Below are 26,700 nucleotides of genomic sequence, written 5' to 3' on the forward strand. Positions count from 1 at the left end.
TACACCCACACACACACTCTCTCTCTCTCTCTCTCTCTCTCTCTCTCTCTCTCTCTCTCTCTCTCTCTCTCTCTCTCTCTCCTCTCTCTCGTAGTACCTACGTAGTCTCATTTCATATTTCTGTTTTATTCCCCACTTGTCGTCCAAAGCGGATACTCGGCATGCTGTTCCGGGACTGAGATTAGCCGGTGTTTATTAGGAGGCTGACGAGTCAATTAGGTAATAACAGCGACCACCACATCAAAACAAACAGCCGCGCAGCGAATGCCGTCAGTTGAGGCGAGCAGACGAGATGAGCGGATATCGTCTGCTTCAGTTCTGCTAACTCCGTGCACGTGGCGGAATATGGACGATAAAGCACACGGTCCCCGCTACGGCAATGGGGGGAAGGATGTCAATATAGCTGTACTGGGACTACGAGGCGTCGGTAAATCAGGTAGGTGGCTTACCTGCAATCTGATAATCTATCACTTTGATGTAGATGCACTTAGCTGCACAATCTGACCTACAGTGCAATTCGGCGTTATTGATGCAACTTAGTAAGACATTAATACAACCCCTTTTAGATGTTCTTTGAGTTTGATGAATGTAATGAAAGTCACTGCATTTTAAGAATATATCAGCTGAAAATAATATAATGAATTCACCTGTGTTGATCAAGTCTATGATGTACCGTGCCCTGTCTTCTCTTCAGATGATACCTATTGTTAGATACACTGACGTTAGTGTTCCTAAAACCGTTTGGCTTTTGTGGAGCCAATAATTAAAAAACTGAAATAACGGCAGCTATTGTGTTCAGCGATGCAACAGGTAGCATTGTCAGCGGGCTCGTACGCAACTAGCAGGTAATTTTCGAGAACAGAACCCTGAAAGTCCATTACATGCTGTCATAGACTGATGTTTCCAGATGCAGCAGGACAAACTGCCAAGATAAATAAGTATAGTTACGCTTGAAATATGTTCCAAAATGTTACATGACTGAAAACAATCGCCGAAACATTTCAAACTCAAGGTCCACAACTGGATTTGCACAACTCTTTAAGGTAAAAAAAATTAATAGTTTCAAGGATAATTTCTAAACAATAATATGTAACAGACTGGATCTGTACTTGCCTCTTCGGAGGATAGAATAACTATTGTACATACATGGGCTCAGCATCAGGTATAGCCTTGGAGGCTAATCCACAACTATCATGCCCGTATCGAATACATTACATTCACAGAAACATTTCTTTATTTTTCATGTTTAGCCACCATCAAACATGGATGCATGTTAATGTACGAAATGTTTTTAAAATGTCTCAGTTGGCCGATAAAGCAATACTAATATTCCGTACATATATAGTATGACCAGAAATTATTGAGAATTTTAGGAATATGTTTAATTGGATTTCTAGTATAAACAACCTTGACAAGCTATCAAGTGCTTGGTTTCATTCGAGAGAGACAATTCCGTTAATCCTTTTTCATTAGTTTGTGAAGAGTTACCCCCCTTTGTTTACCTGCTAGCAGACGACATTTTCAGTGATTCTCTGTATGGATGATTTAGAGAAGAGGAAGTTGATTTTAGAGTATTATAACAAGGACATGAGATAATGTAAAGTGATTTCAAGTAGAACAGGCATCCCTTTGTCAACTGTTTATCGTGTTTTGAAAAATATTGCAAATGGATATGTCATTGAGCACCAGGGAAGCGCAGGTAGGCCCAGAAAGTTGACGGTCGGTGACAGGAGGCGGCTTGGTATTCTTGTTTCTAAAAACAAACGAAGGGGTTTAGAAACCTTAAGGCTGGATATGATTGATAGAGGAACTCTGGCTGTCTGTAAGGAGACAATTAGAACTGAGCTGCATGCAATAGGTTGGCAGAAAAGTCGAGGAATTTCATCACCGATCATGAAACCTGACCAAAAGGAGCGAAGGTTGAACTGGTGCTTACAGCATAGAAATTTTAACTGGGACAATGTGATTTTCTCAGATGAAAGTTCTGTTTGGCTGTTTCCTAATACGCTGAAATTCTGGACCAAACAAACTGAAAAACCTTTGTATCAGCGCCCAAAGTACAGTCCGAAATGTAACGTGTGGGGTGGCATATCTGTGTTAGGGGCAACGCCCCTCTGTGTATTTGAAGGGAATATGAACAGTGAGCGGTACACAGATATTCTGCTCACGTGTTCTATGGAAATTGTTGGATTTCCCAGCAGGACAACGACCTAAAACATCGTTCAAAGCATTCACAGGCCTGGTTTCGGACCCAAAATATGACATTATTACATTGGCCAAGCTATAGCCCTGACCTAAATCCAATAGAAAATGTTTGGGGACTTATGAAGGAAAGTGTCAATAAGAAAAATCTGACAAATATTGCTGAAATGAAAGAAGAGGTGGTCCGATATTGGGACAGCATGGACCACGACTTTCTAACTTCTTTGATCAGTAGTATGCCCCGCTGCATTGAAGCCTGCATTGCTGCCCATGGTGACTTGACAAAATACTAACTGTTCACCTGTCTTTGGATCTGGAGTTATGTTCTGCTAATATTCACATTTTATACGTGAGTAATGAATGTAAAAAAATTACAATCTTTAAATCTCAATAATTTCTGGTTGTACTGTATCAGTTCTGACATTCTACTCTGTTTTCAAGGAAAACAATTGTCACCATACAAGTAACTTACTTAACGCAGTGTGGTGATAGATTGTTAAATATTGTATCTATTTTCGGAAAATGTAAAAATATGTTTCTATTATGATCCGCTACCGGTATTCTCATACACTGTTTTGACAGGGGCAGATGATACAATGTGACAATTATTTGTTTTGTTGTGTATTTTTAGTTTCCATCGCAAACAGCAATGTATAAGTATCCTTTCTGATACAGCCAGTACATGAAACCCTCATGACACGCCAGTCGGTGGGTGTATTTATTACAAGAAGTGAACCACGTTATTTCTGCTAATAGACCTGATCATTACCATATCCAACGGAGATTGTATGAGAGTATATTTCTTATACCTTCCTCCAAGGACCTCTATATACGGATTCGTATTTGACAATGAATATAACATTAATTATTCATGGTTCCGGCAGTTCTCCGTAAGTCCCCTGTGGTTGGAGCCTTCATCTGCTAACCTAGGTAAAGGTCTCTCCATCTCACGATTAATGTGGCCTTTGCTTAGTATCAACTGACTCCTTGACAGCAAGTCTCTTATAGCCATTTATCGTCAACGTAAATGGCAACTTAAATTGGTTTGTGGTCTTGTTTGCATCTGCGTCTTACTGTTCCAGGTGAACTCTCATAGACCATTACAGAGTGGACATAATATGATTGACGCCCTTGTCACGATGGTCACGTAGGGGTGTAGGTTTTGCCCATAGGCCATTATTCAGCTTTAGCGTCTCTATGGCCTGCAAAACCTGACCCCAAGTAAACCAGCTGTGTTGTAACCCGTTGGGGTAGGATGACATAGTCGGTCAGACGTTTGGTGTTAGGCAGGTGATCACTCTTTAACATTATTTTACAAAATAACGACAATTTGGATAATCCTGGCACAGACTTGTTAGGCTCATTATCAGCTCAGGACCCTTGTTCCCTACACTTGCAACCCATGAAGCGCTGTCCAGTTGCGATCGAACCCACTGAGAGATTTTGAAGAATGTGAAGACACCCCAATACTTTGGCCTTCTGCATTACCCTGGGCGTCAGGAGTGCTCTGTCCCATGCAGTAAACGGGGTACAGTCTCAATGTCAGTCACGAGATTGGGATGTGCCAAATCAAAGGCTCAAAGAGCAGGGAGGAGTGGGACAATTTTGCACTTTGGATGCAAAGGGTGGCATTTCGTCACCAAGGTCCCCATAGCTGCAATGTTTTCACAGAATCTTGTCATTGACATTTGTGTCAAAAGGGACAGAAAAGTCAAGTGAGTTCACTGATTTTATTTTAAAAAAGTCAAAATCAGGCTTGTTGTCATGGACAAATGTTGGACTGTATAATGATCAGTTTCCACGACATCCTCCACATATTCTGGGACGTACCATGAAAGGTCCTTTCAGTCAAAGCCACAAACATGACGGTCGTTCAGAGAACCATCCCTTGAAAAGTGAGTCTGTGCCAAGTTGTTAAAATACACTACTGGGTTGACACTCATTTCACACAATATTAACACTGACGGTGACATTATGTCCAACATGCTCTTTTAAGAAAACTGCGGAATGTATTTTGAGATGCTTCACAAGAGAATCATCAGACAAATATCTGTGTGCAAAAGTGTCCAATAGCATTTAGTCATGAAGAGGGTGTTATGTGTACAGCTTTATAGACACTGTCCTCACGAATCCCTGTTTATCGTCGATGTTTCAAAGTTTCCAACATTACCTTGCTTTCCGTTTATTCTAATGCCCGTTGAACATCATTAAACTTCAGTGTACATATTAGTCGCAACACAGAGCTTTAATACTTCAGATATGATAAGATGACCCATCTGTTGAAGGAATGCCAGTATCACAATCATCAACTAAACCCGCAGTTGGAACGCTAACAAGGGTGCTAATATCTACCATCCTTAAGTTGCCTCGTCACCATTCCGTTGCTGCTTCATTTCCAGCAAACTTATTACAGTGATTGATTTCTAAAAAGAGATTGCACCGGATGCATATCTGTTTCAGTGCTTACATGAATGAAAGAAACTCACGATATGTTTTTCTCGTAATCAGTGTGTTCTGAACTGCATGAAAAAGCCATTATGAACAGTGCAACTTAAAATCGTTAAATGATGTACTGGCAGCGTGTTGAGGAAGATGTATGTGGGCTCTTCATTGACTCTTTCCTAGTTCATAACATCTCTGCTTGTTTTTTTGCATCTTTGATCTGATTCAGTTACGCTTGTTACGCAGATTGTGTTAGTCATGCCTGGATTACGGTTATGGGAAACTTGTCAAACATGCGAGAGCTGGAATGAGATGCGGAAACTACATCTGACCGTTGGCGATAATTACCAGCATTAAGTGTACTCTGGGTGTTAACTGTCTGTGCAGGACACTGCTCGGACAGAACTGTCTAAGGGATGCGTGCGTGCATCTTGAGTTTCGAAATAACCACCATTATAAATGATTTACTTAATAACGGTGTTAGGATCTATACCGAAACTTCGCATCTATTGCAATAAAGAAGTTGTATATCCATAAAACGTGTTGCTCTTCGTCACACCAGCTTTTAAATGCCACATAAAGAAGTCACCATTATATGAGGTGAACGCTCAAAGGTTCTACTGAGGCCAGTGTGTTAGTTGAATTTATTTTAATGCTTGTTATTACATAAAATATGGTAGTAGTTGATGTATTAAGTCGGACATAGGACACTAGGAAGAAGTGCCATAATGATGGCACCAGGTGCTACTCCATGCGTCAAGACACTGGGTCTGTCCACAAGCAGGGTGCTATGACCATAACCAAATCTTCATCGGTTTAGAACTAGAAAACCTCGGTCCATAAAAGACCACGCATAGTCACGTAGTATGAGGTACTGTTGCTATATATATATACTATAGTCCAGTAAATTTGGGCGGTGGGATAGCCTAGTGGTTAAAGCGTTCGATCGTCACGCTGAAGACCCGGGTTCGATTCCCCACATGGATACAATGTGTGAAGCCCATTTCTGCTGTTTGCAGCCGTGATTATGCTGGAACATTGCTAAAAGCGGCGTAAAACTAAACTCACTCCAGTGATTTAAGAGCTTTGCACTTTAAGCTGTACAGGCGTTTCAGGTACTGCTTCAGAGAGTCATCTCCAACTTGACGTCACGTGAGATGATGGTTTAACTTAGACTTGGCTCGAATGGCACAGGTAACCCACAAGGTCTGAGTTAGGGTCGTATAAAGCGCCATTATTCACTGTGCACTGATGTGTTTTTACCATTGCCGGGATCCAGTTATTGTTAATTTGATTTCAATATTCTCTCTGATCATTAACCTGGTTTCTCAGCTCTCGTTTAGTCTGGTTTCACTAATGCCGATACTTTACAAGCGTTGCCTCGGACTCTCCTGCCACGTTATGCTGGCACGCAAGCATGTAAAGTACTGTTGAAAGGGGAATTTCATCCTGTTCACTCACTCACTGACCATAAACCTTCCTGTAATATTTGTTGGTTATTCCCTAGTGTTCTCTGATGCCTACTTATGCCTACTGATGACATTGTTTATTCATTTTATGGCGAGACATAACAGGAAGCTCCGGAAACGTCTTGAGCATTGCATCTATAAACATGAACTGTAGGAATAATCTGTAATTTCGTCCAACAGCGAGTTCATCCATTATTGACAGCCGTAAAACAAACCCCGTACTTACACTTAAGTTCAATTCATGCCAAGAAACGTTAGCTGTCTTATTGACAGAACTGAGAAACATCATTTTCACCTTATCAGACTCGACAAATCAAATGAATCATCTCTGAATCAAGCAGTGACGTGGGTTTCATTGAACACTATCTCGGTGGAATTGTGCATGTATATATGTTGGTTCACAACATATGTTAGTATAAGTAGCTGATGTAGGAAGTGGAATAGACGCCGTTGTGAAGTATGATAACAGGTGTGTAGCTATAAGGAAGGTAGCCCGGCTGCATCTGACACGCTTTTATCACAGAGCTCGTTACTTAGGCCGCATGTTATCATGGCATCTGTGCAGACAGGAGCAATTAACAGCTGAAAGATGATCGCTCCTGTTGATGAACCATGACAGGAGACACCACTGGTCTTACCTTTGGAACTGGTGTGAATCCGTCTGTAAATTGTTTGTTGACTTCCACAATTGTATCCACTGTACCATCATTATCATCATCGTCGTCGTCGTCATCAGCGTCGTCATCATCATCAACAACAACGTCGTCGTCGTTGTCATCGTCGGCGTAGAAGTAGTAGTAGTAGTAGTAGTCATCGTAACGAAGAAATGGGGTTTTATTTGCAAATAATCAAGTAACATAGAGGGTGGAATCGTATAAAAAGACATCACACCTACTACAAAACTCGGCATTTCAAGGATCCAGATCTAAACTATACCACCGTGACGATCGCCACTGTGATATACAGGGGAAATACTGTCAAGTTGCATTCACTGTAGACACTCACCTTTACACGTATAACATTGAAATATGACGTGTTTAAAGAATGATATGGAGACAATTCAGTTAGAAGCGAGAATGTATGAATGTCAACTTCTCTATTTTGAGGAACACGACGTTTCGGAGTATAGTCTTTCTTCTTCATCAAGGTGAAAATATAGAAGTCGACATCCATAAATTCTCGCCTTCACTTCTAAATGCCGCTCAAAGAATTACTTTAGAATATTGGCGATTGTGGCTCCAAACTTCTGCATAGGTTTAGATGTAGAATAGACCGGTAATGTTAACATGACCTTATACGCCTGTTGAAATGTTAACGACCACTTTTCATTATGATCATGGCAATTACAGGCCTATGCCGGGGATTTATCTATGTTATTGTTATTTATAATGATGATCCGTCTGAGACAATCAAAACCTCTGAAAGGGATGCAATTTGATACTTATTACGTTTGGGCCTCGACACTGTTTGATCATTCATAGGTTGCGATATTCGGCGATGTATAAGAATGCCATGTTTCATGAGAGTTATTACAGTGTTAGACACACACAAGCCTGTTACTTTAGAATTCCGGACAAGCTGGGATCACTGTGTAAATATAGACACCCATCAAACACTCACCCTTTCGCATAAATTGATAGAAAAGCATTACTTAAAGTGAATGGGGTTCGGCATTGCTTCGTGTGACCTTGTCCACCTCACCAGTCTGAGTATGTTATAAGGAGAAGTAATTACTTCATAAAATACAGCTGCTTGATCGGTTAAATGATGGGAGAGTTATGCCACATGCAGACAGTGTTTAACTGCGAGTTATCACTGCTGGTTCGGCCTCAGCCCTTCTAATTCCAGATAACCTTGTGGGAGAACTAAGGTTGAATACGCCACCAGTAGGAGTCTATCGGATGATCAGTCTGTCTGACCTGATTGATTGGGTGTCATTATTACATGGATCAAGGATCATGGATCATGGATCCTATCACTGTTCTGTTTGTGAGGTGAGGTGAAATTGAGTTTAACGTCGTGCTTGAGAATCTTTCGCTCATATGACGACGTGCATGTGTGTATGTGTCTGTGCGGCTGTTTGTACTAGCCCAGACTTAAACTGGTTTTATAGTGCTAGCCCACTGAGATACCATGCCACAGTGAAGCATGAATACCCCACTCAGACACATAATACTGACTCCGAACCCACCAGTCCTTGTACCCATTAATGCCGAGCGCCAGGCAGACCGGTCGGACGCTCTAACCACTACACCACGGAGGCGGTCGTTCTGTCTGTCTTAGACGCACGTATTCGTATGCCACCGAGAACAGTTGGAACATCTTTGCCGCAAAACAGAATTCGCTCGTTATTTCCGAAAGAAGTGGGCCAGGTCATCAACAGCGCTGCAGATCTGTGTTGTGTAGGTGAAGATCCGATCCTTGTGCACATTATAATTCGGTGTTTTGTATACACACGGAAAATATCCCCACACCCCATATTTTTCATATAGCAAAGGAACTCATTCAAACCTCCATTTAACTTACTAACAGGATAAACTGACCATCAAAGAATAATGAAATTGCAAACCTAAATGCAAAATGAACGAAAAACTGCAGTGTATTCAAAGAATCGAACGTGGCAGAAAATTGATTTTGTAGTGTTGAAACATATGGTCGAATGACGTAAACACGCGCTTTCATTTTCAAGATCCTGGCCTACACCACTCAAGAAATCACATCAAAATCAAATACAATATCAGTACATTGACACAATGTCAACATTTGGTGTAACCTTTGCCAACTGCAGTAACATTCTTGACCCTCCTTATCACTGACTGTCGTAATGACTCATCTATCTGCTTATTGTGTTGTCACTCGTGTTGTCACTCGTATTGTCGACCTGAACACTGATGGTCCTTAACATCATTGGTTTACTGATGTTTTCTGGCCAATCGGCTGATAGTCGATGGAAGACAACCCACATCTTTAACAATAGCCCTCAGTGCCATGTCAGGATTTCGCATACAAATGACTTGCTATCAGCATCAGTTGTCAGTTATCAACAAAGAAATCAATTGACTTTCTACGTTATCGAGGTGTAAGAACAGTTTGCCGTAACTTGGTATTTGCAAATGAAAAGTTTCGGAAACTGTCCTTACAGCTCGATTGTAAACGAAGTAAGCAAACCCCACTGTGTATGCTATACTACCCATTAAAAGTTTAGACTCACTTAAAACATTCACTATATGTTATGTAGGTATATATGGTTACAACGAAGATGAATTTCTCCTCTAACTTGGGGGAAACTGCAAACCTTATGCAGATTAATTGCACGAGGATCATGCATCAAACTGCTGAAATATATATGCAAATTTTGTGCATGTGAACAGCTGCGTTTTGGTGTAAAGTTGTGATAAGAATTCGCCATTTTTAATCGAGTTTCATCATTTAAATTTTATTGAAAGCATGACAATAATCTTTTATGAATTTGTTTTGCAATACATCAGTTCATGTATAAACAGCACCTTTAAACAGCATGGAATATTTAGCAAAATTTAGTTTAGACAGTTGCCTGAAGTAAGTGGCTACATGTACACTAGTGAGTCTAAACTTTTGATGGGGAGTATATGTACTGTATCATATATATACGCATTTCAAGCCAATATATGTACCCAAAGAATGAGGCATAGATCACAAAAACCTAAGCCGTACTCTGGGAACTCTGGTCTATGAAAGCTCGAAATATCGTGTTTTTTGATTCCAAGCCAAAATCCCTGCTCAGAATATGCACCACTAACTTACTGAATGTCTTGTTTATTGCATCGGGTACAATAACGACACGCACCAAAACACGCTGAATCGCCAGTCTTTCCCAGACACTTACACCTAACTGCCATTATGCGTTATGGTATTATACGTACATTTATTCATCGCAAACAGGCCAGTGTTGTGCCTGTTCACCATTGATACTGGCCATGACATACCTCGCACTGAAACGAGCCAGCGATCTGATTGGCTATAAGTGAAATATGTTCTATCAGATACCTGGTTCTTCACTGTCTGGGCTGAAATCCTACGCTATGAAATCCTACTGAAATCCTCCGCTGTGGCACCTGGTCATGTAGGTCACGTGTTGACACCTGGTCATGTAGGTCACGTGTTGACACCTGGTCATGTAGGTCACGTGTTGACACCTGGTCATGTAGGTCACGTGTTGACACCTGGTCATGTAGGTCACGTGTTGACACCTGGTCTGGGTAGGTCACGTGTTGACACCTGGTCATGTAGGTCACGTGTTGACACCTGGTCTGGGTAGGTCACGTGTTGACACTTGGTCATGTAGGTCACGTGTTGACACCTGGTCATGTAGGTCACGTGTTGACACCTGGTCATGTAGGTCACGTGTTGACACCTGGTCATATAGGTCACGTGTTGACACCTGGTCATGTAGGTCACGTGTTGACACGTGGTCATGTAGGTCACGTGTTGACACCTGGTCATGTAGGTCACGTGTTGACACCTGGTCTGGGTAGGTCACGTGTTGACACCTGGTCATGTAGGTCACGTGTTGACACCTGGTCTGGGTAGGTCACGTGTTGACACCTGGTCATGTAGGTCACGTGTTGACACCTGGTCTGGGTAGGTCACGTGTTGACACCTGGTCTGGGTAGGTCACGTGTTGACACCTGCGTCTGATAACGGTTCCATAGTCCTGTAATGGTGCTTAGCTAAACGTGGAAAAACAGGCTACGGCCGAGGACGAGTCGTCTGTCTACAAAGTGCGTTGTTGCGTTTCCTTGTTGTCACTTTTCACCTGTTGTGATGACAAATGAAAATACCTCGTTTTAACAGCCGAACAATTTATATTGCACTTTTAGTTTATGCCGGTGTGAACTGTTCTTCAGTAACCCATGCTTGTAAGAGGTGACTAACGGGATCGGTGGTCAGGCTCGCTGACTTGGTTGATAAAGGTCATCGTATCCCAACTGCGTAATTCGATGCTCATGCTGTTGATCACTGGATTGTCTGGTCCAGACTCGATTATTTACGGAACGCCGTCATATAGTTGGAATATTGCTGAGTGCGGCGAAAAAAATAAACTCACTCACTGTTGCGTTTCTTTTTGTGCAGAGTATCTTTTGTCGAAAAAATGGCAGAATGCTATCTGAAAGCATAAAAAAAGTATTCTGTTACAGATATGCCATTATAATTGCAATGTGTTTTGGATTGTGGAAATAGTTTCACCGAGTTTCGGGCGGGGAAGCACTCTGTCAGTACAACACTTCACATTGGTCTGTTGGCATCGCACTTCAAGGTACCCATCCTCCACTGTGTAAACACTACATATAGACGTTAGGCTGAGTAAGGACTGTGAACCAACGCGGGATATTCAATTCAAGGTTACCTGGTTTATCTATACTGCTAATAATAAACAGATTCATGATAAACAAGTCAGAAACGATGTTTGAATAACGAGATGATGAAGATGTATAGTAGATAAACCAAGAAACGGTGGTATTGCGTACGTACGCAAAACTCTAAGTGAGTGGCTCTTTGACAGACTGTAACCATGTACATGTGAAATGCATTAGGTCATGCTTCAATTGTTTCATTGCGAAGTGCGGGAGATATAGATAGATGGATGAATGGGTTGTTGGTTGGTTGGTTGGTTGGTTGGATGGATGGATGAATTGATAGATGGATGGACGGATGGGTAGATACATATACATGTAGATGTTTTTTTGTTTATAATATGTTAGGTGTACACATTTTTTGCGGGTTAAAGCGTATCTAGTGAGTCTTAAAGCCAGGAATGAATCCATCCATCCATCAATTCATCCATCCATCCACCCGACCACCTGTCATCAGTATGTTGATGACAGAAGCCGTCGAGGATGGTACGGAACCTGTTGCGGTATTCAATGTATGCGGTGCAGATAGGTGGACCGCTAGAGCCCCTTGCTCCACATTGTTGTCAGTGATCGTTGATATATTGCCTGAAGATGAGGACGTCATATCTCATCAGCCTCTGGTGAGGTGTTGCACGATGAATGTGTCCCCGGAGGCTAATGGGATTCCCATCTGCTTGGCGTGGCCTGTGAAACGGCATAGGGTGAGCTACGATTGTGAAGTAAATGTTAATCGTCGTCTCAGTATATAAATAAGTGATGAAGTCGTCCTGACCACAAATAACAGTAACATAGAATACCACTGATGATTATAAACGCAAACTTTACGTTACCAACTGATACAGTGATATTCAAAATCCTTATAGTCCACCAGCAAGCATATCAAGTTCCCTGTCTCGGGATCAAGGTGGAACATCATACCGGTATGAACAATATTTAATTTTTGTCACAATTTGCCCCGCAATATAGCTGGAATACATCTGAGTGTCACAAACAAAATACAAACCGCCTGCCTAATGTGGGTTGAAGGACCAGAGGAAAGGTTTTGAAAGGAACGGAACATAGTGACAAAGCAAATGTACTGTAGAACTGAAGATTGTCATGGTGTTTTCTGAGCGAAGCTTGATGTCACAATGTTCTGAACAGACGATCGCGAGTAACCGTTAAACGAAAGAGAAAGTGTAAGGTTGTTATTTCATGCTTGGTATAATCTTGTCACATAACGGTACTGTAAATCCATCCCAGGATCAATACGATATAGCAGGAGCCATTATCTCGACGCTATCATAGACCTACAAGCACAACCTATTAGTGATCATTTACGAAAACCATTATACTAATATATCTCAGAGGATGAGCCCCGGTATAAAACAATGTACGTGTGATGGTCCAGAAAGTCACGATTATATTTTTTACATGGGACAGGCTCGAAACTGTTGGAGGGCTTCTGTTCAATATTCATACTACTGGAGGCTTTCATTATGAATGCGCGTGACCAATCTTCAACTAGGATTCATCTAACGTTGTTTGGTGACATAGAACGTTAATGACGAACCCACGCGCTGTCACATCTCAATTACATTTACGTAATGATGGCGATAAGAAGAGATGTGTGTGTATCTGATTGAAATGAAACCAATAACTGAGCCAATAATATATTACTTTATGTCGAACGAAGGTGACTAATATTCTATATTATTGATATATGTTTCTACGTTTGACTGCAGCAGTATATGTAAGGATGTGATGTCCCAACTGAGCCCTAATCTAATTTCGCTGGAGACGGTGATATTACAACGCTGGCAAACACTGAATTAACACGCTATGTCACCAATAGAGGTGTTAGTGCACCGTGTGGCTGCCTGAATAACTAACAGCTGAAAGTGTTGTCTTTGTTGTCTCTATTGTCAATAACATCCCTTGATAGACCGAACATATTCAATTTCAGTTCAATTTCAAAGTTTCACAAAACCAGGACAAAGCAAGCACGTTGGATTTAAGGGTTTATTGGCCATATACATTTAAACTGAGTTCACTGGGGTTTTTTAACATCTCATTGTGAGTGGTTTCCAAGATGGAGTATGGTGGTTCTTAGCAACCGCTGCTTTAACTGACGGGCACTCCGCGCTGATGTCAGTTCCAACAATAATGGAGCTTCTTTTAATTGAATAATGGAAAGATGGTATACAGGAAGCATGCATTGGAGCAGGGTACTAGATCACTTATTGTTAGTAATGACCAGTATTACAATAATATTATAATTTAACTGACCGTTGTGCATAGAATTATCCTCAAATAATACAGTACTGTACTTGCATGAGTAGTAGCAGCTGCACGTGTTGACACTGCTCCCGGTTAGTGATTACAGTGAAACCATTACACAGCAGGGGATAGTGACAGGCCGCTAAGATGAATAGCAAGTTGCTGACTATGTCACCTACTTGTTACACCAACACGTGTGCGGTAGTCTGACCTCACGCTGAATCTATTCCTGATGTGATGAATCGTCATAGTGGAGTGGGACCAAGCCAAATACAACTAGACTGATCGAAGACTTCCAAACAGACTGAAAGTCAGTCCCAGGATTGACACGAGATACCACCATGCGCATCGGGTAGGGGGAACCATTAGATGTCGGGAACCATTAGATGTCGGGAACAGTGTCAAAAGGCTCTTTCTGTATCATGGAAAGAACGTTACCGAGTAAAGCACTTAGTGGTGACATGCTGAGCATGCCTTATGACGGTATGATGCTCTTTATCAAAGGGTTCGAAAAGACAGCCCACAGACTGAAAATACTAAAACATCACACTTCATCAATAAAATGCGGCATTTCGTTTTACGTTCGTATGCCCACATGCTTTGAAATTCCTATTTGTTTCCTGTTTGTGGGCATCAACCGCCACATCAATTTGAAATTGTTTACGAATATGTATCCCCATTTTTTTCCAAATCTTTTATTCCAAGTCAAGATGCAGATGTAGTTTGTGCTGGTAATCTGTGTGATGCATAAGCCATGATGAAATTACAGAGTTAGAAACAATACTGCCACATGCAAGCTGATATTGTATTGTAAACAGGATGACGTCTTCTGTTTCGTCAGACATTCCTGTTCCTGAAATAGTGTGGTGGTCTATCGGGTGAAAGAAGGAGGAAACCAGAAACTATAGATTCATTTTGTTTTCAAGGATACATTTAAATATATTCCCGTGTGTACAGCGTTTATGAACCCGATGTAGTTGTTCTTACAGCTGAACATATTTTATGCATTTGTGTGATGAGGTCACCGCTGTCGGCGATTCTTCTTCTTCTTCTTTTTCTTATTGTTTTATTTTCCCTGGGGTCGGAGTCTCTGTAGGCATGCCTTTTGAAACTTTGTCCTAATGAGCAGCAGAGTCGGTTTTTCTAGAGTTGTTATCGGGAGTTAGCATGAAACTAAAAGGTTCACTGCTTTGTAGAACGTTGAGTTTCTATACCCGTTCCCATCAGCCAGACATAAGAACATTGATCGTGATTCGTAGGCCCCTGTATTTTTTTTATAAATTTCTTGGTAAAAAGCCAGATCAGATGATGGCAATCAGATAGATACATTCCTGACCTTATCACAATAGTGGCAGACAGAACGTTCACACATGTAGCTCATGGATTTTAATACATCTCAGACATTACAGCTCATACCTTCAAAATACTTTGTCAAATATCCATTTGGCTGTTCTTTTTGCAAGCACATCGCGGGCCGCTCGTCTAACCCATTGAATAAAACCACCGTCATATTAATAAAATACGGCAAGAAACTTCAGTCTCACGAAATGGACGACAAGGTCACTCCCAAAATGGACGGAGACGTGATTACTTCAAGTGTATCCGACTTGCGTGAAGCATTTCGCCATAAATTCAAACGCCTCTGCCACAAAAGCTGATTACTTTGATTGGACTACTCGATATGTTTGTCCTGGCAACAACCAGGCACAGTTCGGCGTCCTAACCTCCATCTGATGTTAGATACAAGGATCGGATGTCCCGACGGTGGGCGTCGACAGGATTGCAGTTATTCATGGAAGATCCGGTATATGCCAAGCCTTATCTGTGGTTGTTATCCCCAAAGAATGAATCACTGACTGATTCCACGGAAACTGTGAAAGTTCCTTTGTTTGCCTTGCTGTCGTGTTGTTTGTTGATCGGACATGTTTCCAGGATTCTGACGGCCTTGTCTGGTAAAAGAAGGAATGAGAAGCCTCGATGCTGAAGTGTTCACCCGTCATGGCAATAAACCCGGGTTTATATCCAGGATGTGAATCCATTCTTGGTGTCAAGTTGTGGTAAATTAATATGCCGAACAATATTCACGGTTTCAATTTTGACGATGTAAACCGTGACAGGGTCGTATGCGAAAAGTGGCCAGTAATGTCATTCGAGTGTTGAAACACCTGAAGTTTGATATGCGATAAACGTTTGACTCTTACGGACAGTTGATATATTTGATTATACAAATAATTGTTGTTACAACCTAGCCTTAATTGACGTGAGCTCTTCCGTAGTGGAAGTAGCTGGGCGTTAACTCCGAGTCGACGACGCTCCAGTAAACTTCTCATGGACATGTCCCTTTACACGTCGGTGCTCCATCAGTATGACTTCATTAGATTGACCCAAGCCATATATTGACGTCAGAGGTTATTTTCGTAGTCAATTACTAGGGTATTGACGTGGTACTGATTTATAGTCAGAAGCGCCATAAAACCATCTTCTCTAAAGGTAATGAGTTGTTTGAGTTGCTCTGTGATCACATTATATACACAGATCTATCCATAGGGTTATCATCTGTGAAGGAATGGCATCTGTTGTAATGAATATTTTATCATGATATCAATATCATATAAATTAGAAGTATTTCATATATGTATTATCTGTGCCATTTCGACATGACACAGTGCATATAATGGTGACGCTATATTCCATATACTCATGACGGCCCGCTCAGCATCAATAGTGAGGGATATAGTTGGTGTCAAGGAGTTTTTTGAGGATTCCGAGATAGAAAGGACGCCTTGGTTGTCCTTTTGTAGGGATTCCAGGGTAAACATGTCACCCGTGTCTACTGTGGGAGTTGATCTGCACAAACTGTTTCCAGGTAACCCTTACTGGCAGTGTTTGTTCTTAACCCTGAAAATCTGCAGGCGCTAAGGACCCAGAACCATAGAAAGTTGTGGGTCCTCATCAGAATCTGTAGGCACTATATTGTAATATTGAAATAATACTCTTAGGTATTGGGGATGAAAAAGCGGTCGACCATAAGGACCTGCAAAAAACAAAAGCTGTGGGTCCGAGTGGTTTTCAGTCGGCTTCGGTCCTAAGGACCGACGTTAATTTCGAACGCTGCTTGCTGGTAGTCTTGTTGAGAGTCTTGTGAATAATGCATAGAGAATAGCAACAACATACCATGATTTGCAATCATCTTTTTCCTTTTAGCGAGGGACTTCACAAGGGACAGATAACCCCTAATTCCGTGTTGCATTTGTTCCAGTGAGTCTTTTTGTTGTTGTTTTTAAGTTTGTTTGTTTTATTCATTCCCAAAGTTACATATATACAAACATATTATTGTTTGTTCCAGTTAGTTATTCTCTGTATTATTCATCTGAAACTCGTATGATTTGTCAACCATACAAATCGCTGAAGGAAGCCTAGTATTCAATATAATCAATTTGTCATATCAGTGGATGACGTCAATGGATGACATCAAATCGTATTTTTTACAACAATAAAGCGCTGTAACATTTTATGGTTTCAGGTGACCAATCAGCTTTGAAAATGTGCAACACTGGAAACGTATTACACACGACCATTCCACACTGACGCGTAGTATGATTAGGTTTACGGCGACTTCTGATCATGGACTTCTTAGGGCTAGAGTTTATCTCCTGTAGTCCATGGTTTGTGTATGGTAGGATCAGCAATGACCAATGTACATTTATTTCTCCATATCTTAACTGTACAGGAACCCAAACGTTCAGTTATGGGTCTTTAATCATCTGCCAACCTCTTGGTACTGACAAAAGCTACACTTTAGCTTCAAGAATCTTTGCATAATATCAGATGCAGTACTTGATGAGGAATGCTAACCTATGTTCCTCGACATGGAAACATTTGTACCCTGCTTACAGTAGGGTACCGAACTAATACAAGAAGGTCTGGTTACCAGTACAGTATACATGGATATTACGATGCGATCTCCCTCTCTTGAAGACGCTAGTCGCTGGCTACCGTGCACCTGCTTCGCGAACGATCTCACTATAGGATAACACAAATGAGGTTTGATTTAGCCGCTTTAGCGATCTCAGATCTCTCGAGACATGAGGACCAATTACTTTCACCAGAATGAATATTTGAGCGAGTGTCATGCTCTCAGTCGAATGATTAGTAGTCTGCGACAAGGCCGAAACAAATTTGATATGTGTCAACCAATTTGTAGTTATGTTCTACCGTTCTTTGGACTTTGTTATGGCAGATAATCGAGATGCACACATACATTGTGATGAAGGTAAGTGATTCAGTCTTCGTCATCAACAAACTGTTTCCTTTAGATGCTGAGGTGAACGGCAATAATAATTTGTTTTCATTTTCTCTTGTGTTAGCGGGGTGGATAAGGTCTGGAGAGTATTGGTCTGGAAAGGTTTTGTGAGTGAGTTAACATTTAACGTCACACCGGCAATATTTCAGCCATGTAGTGACGAAAACAAAGTTAGTATATATGATAAATATCTGTCACGAAGGACAGTAAAGCATTAGCAACGTATCACAGGATTCAAGTCTAAAAACTAATCATTTCCAATTCTAAAAAATGCAACTCGATATGACATATATTAACAGTCATTAAAACGCGGACTATGGACCATCAACAACCAAAGCTGGGCCACCTTACGGGGGTGGAAAGGTTTCGTGAATTATCTTCAGATGCTTAAGAAGATGCATCCTCAAGGAATTTGTTTTGAAGCCGACGGATGTCAAAGCAGGTGTATATGTCTGACAAAACGTGTAATACAATATATACAGACATATTACAGATATGAACCATGTGTCTAAATATGAAATGTTTTGATTTCTTAAGACAAGAAATGTTCTACGTTTTCCGCAGAACTATTTTGCACCGTTTTGAGAGGTCCATCATGTAGACGTCATCATTCACTCAAGCTGGCAGATCCGATGAACGCACATTAGTTTGTTACGGCCTAATTAGAAGAATGTCTGCTTTCTGACTACAATGCCACAGAGATCGAAATTAGCCTGGGACCGGTCTCTACACCAGGGCGTGTTTATCCCTGTCTGTTCTAGCACCTACTGTTGTGAGGTTCAGCAGGCCTTGTGTATTGTGTTGTGTGTGTTGTGTCTGAATGGGAGGTCTGCGACTGTGGCAATATTTTAGTGTACGTCAGTGGGTAGACTGATAGGCATGTGTGTAATGTTTCCGAGACAGTTTCAGGGTTTTCCTTCCTGTACAGAGAGCGTGTTTACAAGAGTGGTCGTCTTAAGTTGAAAACCACCCAAAGGCTTACGATCACAGCAATTGATTTTCATGTTTATTGTAGACCTTTACTGATCCTTGTTCTAATTTCAGTTCTTTTGCAAGTTTGTAGTTAAAAGCGCATATAATGGCAACGAAAAATATTTCCAGTGCAAACTAGTCTGGGTATTTTAAAGGTTTCTCACCATAATATTACTATTTATTAGTGTGTTGGTTAGGTTTGATATAATGGAAGTAGCTTCCACGAGATGTGAGTACAGCTCCTTCAGCTTGACCTGATCAAGTGAATACTAATGCATTGCGTGACCGTTTCACAACTGGTTGAGTCTATTATTGTGAAGGGGTGCATTGATTGCCAACATGTCCGAACAGTCGAGACAAGGTTGCCGTTTGACACCTCAGTGTCGAGAAATCGTCAGCAGCGTCCCATCTTTCTTTTAAAAAGAAGCTTTATTGTTTCCGATTCGAGCTTTTAGGCAGCGAGCAGCAACATTAATAACATTTTTTGCTCCCCTATTTAATGAAGTTAACTCGACCTGCCGTTTGTGCCATTTGACCTCCCGGGTCATGCATATGTAGAGTAGCTCAGGTCAAGCTGAACAAGCTTTTATGTAAGTGTGTGAATAAACGTACGAGTGAGTGAGCATGAGTTCATGGCTCAGAATGCAGTCTGAAATGGGTAATTTGATGCGTTGGATAATATGAGCACATGGTCGTGTAGTGTTACTCGTCAAACATACATCTATTCATCTATTAGTGTTTAGGGGGCGAATGAGTGTTAATGCTAATATATCTATACACAAAGAACTTAGTTAAGCATCCCTGACATATCTCACGATTGAATGAGCCCTGATCATAACCCTTTGGAGCAAATCTGGGACATGATTGGTCGTCGTGTGCAACAAAGGTGAGGTGAGGTGAAATTGGTTTTAACGTCGTGCTTGAGAATATTTCGCTCATATGACGACGTGCAACAAAGGGATCCTCCTGTACAGAACCTGGCCCTGTTGGAAGCTGCTTTGCACGAGGGATGGCGTTGAATGCCCCTTCAGAGGATCAGGAGGCTGACAGGGGTGTGAGGACGAGGGTGCTGGCTGTCATACATTCACATGGAGGTTACACTTGGTATTGACCTTGAATCGTGTAAGACACGCAAAACGACATTTTGAATGTTCACATTCACCAATAAATTCCAGGGCCATACTCGTACAGACATGGTTTTGTATGAAAGATGAGCAATTATCATTATAAAATCAATATCGATTCCAATCACATTGTCGTTTTTTATGAGTCAAAGGATCATACGGGTAAGAAAAAATCATGTTTGTCCATCGTGGTCACCACGAGAAGCTTTATGTACGTGTTGAAAACCTATCATTGCATAAATACAGGGGGAGCTTATAATTACGATTTTTGTGTATAAATTATGTTTGTAGCCAAGTACAGTCATGCAGGAGATGCCTTGGCATTGTGTGACTTGTTCGAGGTTGTAGCTTTCCCATTGTGCTGTGAACCAGATGGCCCTGTTCCAGACTATCACTGTCTGTAAACCAACACACTTGTAAGACAACAGATAACGTAAGGCATTGTACAGACAAGGTGATATCTTGCACTCCTCTTTGTCACTCACTGTCTGTAAACCAGCGCATTTGTAAACCAACATATTACGAAAGGCATTATACAGACAAGGTGATATCTTTCACTCCTCTTTGCCAGTAACTGTCTGTAAACCAACGCACCTGTAAGAGAGCAGATAACCCAATGCATTATACAGACAAGAGGATATCTTTGTCCTCCTCTTTGTCACTCACTGTCTATAAACTTCAAATAAACCGACTCGCGTGGAGTCGTAAGTGAAACAACCTACTATTGATAAGAACACTCCTGTAGGTAACATTAGGGAAACGCGGGGTGCCAGGGGGAACCATCGCTTCCCATGTCAACAGATGTCTGCGGTTGACATTATGAATCTCAGCCGGTCTTGGGGGGCATGGCTTGGTGTAATATCTGTCTGTGTTAGTGTTTCATCCCAAGGCAGAAGGGTACTCATGACATCTATGTAGCCCATGGGATCCATGTCGTTCATGTCACCGGAGGGACCACGATGGTTGACATCTCACCGGACACCTATTACATTCATGCAGGTTTTGGCCCGAATCCGTGAGAATACAGCAGCTATAATAAGCGTTTCGTTCAAAATAGCAGCCGAAAGAATACAAACTTAGTTATTTCCCTTGTATCTCCCACACTCGGAAATTATCGTAAATATGCAGAGAATAGCGCCATGCATCGTTAATGTGAGATGTAAATTTGTGGTTGTTGCGAATGTAATGCCAACAGTTCGGCTATTTGAGACGGGAATTTTAGAAACGTACCTGGCAACATTGAAAAAATTAGAATGGATCTCAGCCAATCAAAATCCTACATTTATTTGTAGGGTAAGGTGGTATGGAATGGTACCTGACGAGCCAAAGGAAACAAAATTACAAACGTCACTGGAGAAACACACGTAAGGTGGGCATCAACAATGAGCTGCCTCACAGATAACAGAGATGTTCTACAAGTGCTGCAGCCCGTTGAACAGATCTGGAGTTCCTCTAAGCTGCCAGGATTGAGTGATTATTACAATTACAGGCCAACCCCGGTTACATGTTTTAACAAGGAATTGTCAGCACCGTGCCCGAGCCCACAGGTTTCATCTGCCGCTGCCTGTAACATTCGGTCCTCCACAAGATGTGATTTGAGGAACACACCAGTCAATATCGTACATAAGAATTGGTACCGTTCTTAATTCTTTCATGTCTTTTTTGTAAAGTGACTGTCGACGTTCAGCACCTGTAGATAAACGTCTACTACTCTCAGCTGAGAGCCTTGTCTATAAGTAGTTTGTCTTAGTGAACGTGTTGTCTGTCATTTAGATTTATGTAAATCCGTATGTCTCAGCGACCCGTATGTCTCAGCGACTGAGCTATGTAATGTTTTCATGTAAAATGCAACGAATAATAATTTGACGTATTGAATGACAACTCATTAGCATAACAAAATGAATTATTTGGCTTTCGGGTATTGCATCCTTCATTCTGTGTTCTTATTTTCACGAAAATACTTTTGTTTTAGATTGCTGCGATTGACACGAAGCGTTCACTTCATACAAAAATATTATTGTTCACATAACTAGAAAACCAAAACATTCCGATAAGGTTCTAGGGAAATGAAGGTTGTTCCTGATTTTGGTTTCCCGTCACAACGCGAGTATTCCAGCGATATTATCACCATCGTGAATGTCTTACATAGGAAATAAATGAAAATCTCATAATGACAACATTCTAATCAAACTAATTACTACCCTACAGGTTTTTTCTCGGTCAGTGACATATCTTTCGGTCTAAAATAAACATTGATTTCGCATTTCGTTAGATTCATATTGCAACTTCTGCAGCTCACATGGGAATCTAATTAAATCTATCTATAGATGGACTGGCTAATAGCTTCGAGACTAACATCCTTCTCATGGGTAACGAGTAAAAGCTTCTTCCGTTTCTTTGAATGTATAGTTTCTTTATACATAGCAGTGGAGGGCAGATAGGTGGAATATGGGTTGCTCGGAATGTAAACATTAGTTAACAGATTAAGTTAAAACTGTTTATAATAATTCACAAACTAACATATCCCAGACCGGTCGATGTGAGATTTGATAAAGGGGAAGTTGATATCACAAAGCTAATTACAACCGTAGAGGTGAGAACTATCTTACACTATAAATTGCATGTTAGTCTTACGGTAGCACTAGGAGAAACGTTCGACTGAGTTTTGGGTATCTGGTTTATGTTTGAAGGTACTACCACAAGAAATTAAGACAATTAAATTGTCTCTTGTCCCCAAGTCTGATCCAGGAGACTCCATACACTCTGCTATCTGAGAGAAGGACATCCAGGAGACTCCATACACTCTGCTATCTGAGAGAAGGACATCCAGGAAACTCCATACACCCTGCTATCTGAGAGAAGGACATCCAGGAGACTCCATACACTCTGCTATCTGAGAGAAGGACATCCAGGAGACTCCATACACCCTGCTATCTGAGAGAAGGACATCCAGGAGACTCCATACACTCTGCTATCTGTGAGACTCCATACACCCTGCTATCTGAGAGAAGGACATCCAGGAGACTCCATACACCCTGCTATCTGAGAGAAGGACATCCAGGAGACTCCATACACTCTGCTATCCGGGAGACTCCATACACCTGGAGAAGGACATCCAGGAGACTCCATACACCCTGCTATCTGAGAGAAGGACATCCAGGAGACTCCATACACCCTGCTATCTGAGAGAAGGACATCCAGGAGACTCCATACACCCTGCTATCTGAGAGAAGGACATCCAGGAGACTCCATACACCCTGCTATCTGAGAGAAGGACATCCAGGAGACTCCATACACATCCAGGAGACTCCATGCTATCTGAGAGAAGGACATCCAGACACATCTGAGAAGGACATCCAGGACACTAACGTACACATTGACGACTGCTAACACGTCATCCACAACTAGCACAGTCTGTGCAGTGAAAAATATAATCTGTAACTAGCCACACAATTTAGGAATGTTCTGTTGTACAAGGCTTCGTGATAAAGATGTATTAAGGTAGCGAGAAAGCTTGCATGCATTAAACACTTCACTGGTGATTTAGTTAGCGTAATTGTCACTTTCCTGTTCAGTGATAACGACAAATCGAGCAACGTCGCACCGACGACATGCGCATCAATGATGACGCCGTTGGCCATCTCTGGGGTTCACAGTCAGCTAGACACATTAATGAAGCTTATTGGTCAGGAACGTTCGGACTTAAGCGCTGTGGCTCATTAAGTGTCACTTCTGTTATCACAAGGACAGCAATTAGCACAAGAACACTGAAACAAGTGCCTACTCACACAACACCGTGTCTGCACCGTACGTCATATACAGGATAGTTTTGTATATTTGTATTGGGGTTACTTTTAGCTAAAGCTAGGAAACATCTGAAGTTTGATATTGCGTGTACTTTGCACATTACCTCAAGACACAGACAGTGTACTAAGCTGACATTGGTTTAAAGCATTGTGAAGGTGTTTAGACATTGCCATGGTAGTTCTGTTTCATCTTTCCCCGGATATCATGATGCTGAAACTATTGAGGCATTCTGCTGAAATCATCAGCAAGTACATTTTGACATCGTTTTCCACTTTCACTGATGACCTTTACAATATACACTATACACAACATCCTCATTCAATGTCTTTCTTGATATTCTGAAGCACTTAAAACAGCATGGTTACATGTGTCTTTGTGATCTATTTTCGGACGTTAAGTGTGTGAGTACGGTATGTTTTACGCTTCTTTTAGCAATATTGCAGCCTTATCACGGGGAACACCACAACGAACAATATTGAAAGTGAATAATATAAGAAAACCATTGCACCCATGTAGGGAATAGAACCTGGTTCTTCAGCGTGATAAGCGCACACTATAACCATTAGACTACCCCATCTCCCCGGAACTTTAAGTGAAGAGATGGTACCATTCGTAATTCTTTCATGTAGCAGCATGTTTTGTAGTAAAGTGACTTTCGACTTTCAGCTACTGTCGACTACAACACACGTCTACTACTCTCAACCGAGAGCCTTGTCTATAAGTAGTTTGAGTAGAACGTAGTAGTAGAGTGAACGTGTTGTCTGTCATTTAGATTGATGTAAATCGGTATGTTTCAGAGACCTGCATTTTCGGAGATATGTAATATTTCATGTAAAAAGCAACACGTTAATATAAGTATTTGCCTTCTTGGCTTTGACGTATAGCATTCTCCGTACTTTCTCCACTGATGTCGACCATGGGTTCGAGTCTCATTAGTCCCGGACACGTAGGGTGCTGTTTATAGGAGCCGCGATTTATCTCTAGTAGATGGCCAGTTCTTATTTGCCGGGATACCAGCCACAGAACTGTAGTGAAGTGGTATGTGGCGCCACAATGCAAACTTCACGTCACCGTGGTGAATTACATTCTTCATGATGATCGATAGATGTCGTATTTCATAGAATCATAATAACAATTAACCTACCTCGTGACACAATAACCTATTGACTATACCTTCATGTTTTGTCTGAGCTACACGATAATATAGGCCCTACTCCGATATGCATTAACATACAAATGGGCAACACATCGCTGATGGGGGTGATGTCCGATTGCGTTCCCTGTTTTGGCTTGTGTCATGCGTTCCGGGTTATTTCAGGTGAACAATCGACTAGACTTAGCATATGTTTATGACGGGTGCCACCGGTGGGACAGGATACGCTCACCTTTTCGCGAACACCTAGTATCATCACTATTTCATAGTGATTCATACACACACACTCTGTCATCGTATCGCATGGTGACAATCACTGGATTGATCTGGTCCAGACTCGATTATTTCCAGACCGCCGCCATATAGCTGGAATATTTCGGTGTTAAACAACAAACCAACCAACCTAACAGTAAACCATGACTACTGAGTCGGCTGCTGTATTTTCTGGCAACACGTATCACGTACGCCTTGTCATGTAGTCTTCTTAAAGCCCATGAACGACATTATGTTCCATACTGCCTAGCCCTCTCTGCTAAAGCCATAAACGAAGCAAGTCTAGATTCCCCCAGGTTATGAATTCCCCTTTCTGACTGTGGCTCCATTTCAATTTAAATAGGTTTATTTGTTATATCAAAATTATATATATTCAGAGACTCAGCGTCGCTGTCTGCTGAATTTAGTTTTTGACGCGAGTCTCCTCCTATAAAATATCGCTCAGTGTCGTTTGTGAGCGGTGCCCCAGCACATGGCTATTCCGAGACACTCGTGGAGCTGTGTGTACCCGTGTACCATGAGGATGTCACTTATGGGTGGAGGCATTCGTGTAGGATGTCAAAGTGCATCACGATCGCCCTTATGCAAGATTGAAACCTCATTGATATGAGAAGAGTGGTGGTGTGTGGCAGTGTACATAGTGCCCGGGTCTATTGTTGAAGTTAAGCAACTTTGGTCACGGAGAGTAATTGGATGGGTGACCGTGTCTGGCAGCTTGACTGCTGAGAGTTTCTAGTACTTCAGTCCTGGCCCACAACGAAGCACACGTGTCACATGTGGCTTCACTTCTTCAAGTGAGTTTGTTCAAAACTGACTCTGTTCACTCTGAAAATGGGGCCCCAGTGGAATAAGTCATATGCCTATTAACCTTCTAACGCCTCACAGGCAGCTTGGGTTATCCGAGGTATATATACCCCTAATAATAATAATAATAAATGTGAACTTATAATGCGCCTTTTCCATGCACAAGGCCCATGCTCAAAGCGCTACATATATACAATGAGGGACTAGTAGCTAGTCATAATGCAGTAAAAACAGATGAGTCTTGAGAAGTCGTTTGAAGGAATTAAAATCAACTGCTGATTTAATGGGGATGGGGAGAGAGTTCAAGAGTAGAGTGGCAGAGCAGGCAAAGGATTTCCTTCCAAAAGTTTGCAGTTTGAACCGTGGCACAGAGAGTAGGTTCAGATTCTGAGAACGGAGCTATCTTTCTGGAGTGTATGGGGTAAGAAGTTCTTTCAAGTATTCTGGGCCTTTGCCATTGAGGCATTTGTAGACAAAACACAATATTTTAAAGTCAATT

The 26,700-nt window shown here is 41.5% G+C and overlaps 1 protein-coding gene across 2 annotated transcripts in view; it reads left to right on the forward strand.

Moving 5' to 3' along the window:
- Positions 1-100: 100 nt before the first annotated feature.
- The window catches only part of LOC124280590 (ras-related and estrogen-regulated growth inhibitor-like), a 75,841-nt gene continuing 49,241 nt past the window's right edge, over positions 101-26,700 (forward strand). For both annotated transcript variants that reach the window (XM_046716563.1, XM_046716564.1), the window contains exon 1: positions 101-436. In XM_046716563.1, coding sequence (XP_046572519.1) covers positions 265-436 — 172 coding nt within the window. In that variant the 5' untranslated portion in view covers positions 101-264. The remainder of the gene's footprint in view (positions 437-26,700) is intronic.

Source organism: Haliotis rubra, unplaced genomic scaffold (assembly GCF_003918875.1).
Source record: "Haliotis rubra isolate DU_JTF1 unplaced genomic scaffold, ASM391887v1 Scf27, whole genome shotgun sequence".
Taxonomy (NCBI): domain Eukaryota; kingdom Metazoa; phylum Mollusca; class Gastropoda; order Lepetellida; family Haliotidae; genus Haliotis; species Haliotis rubra.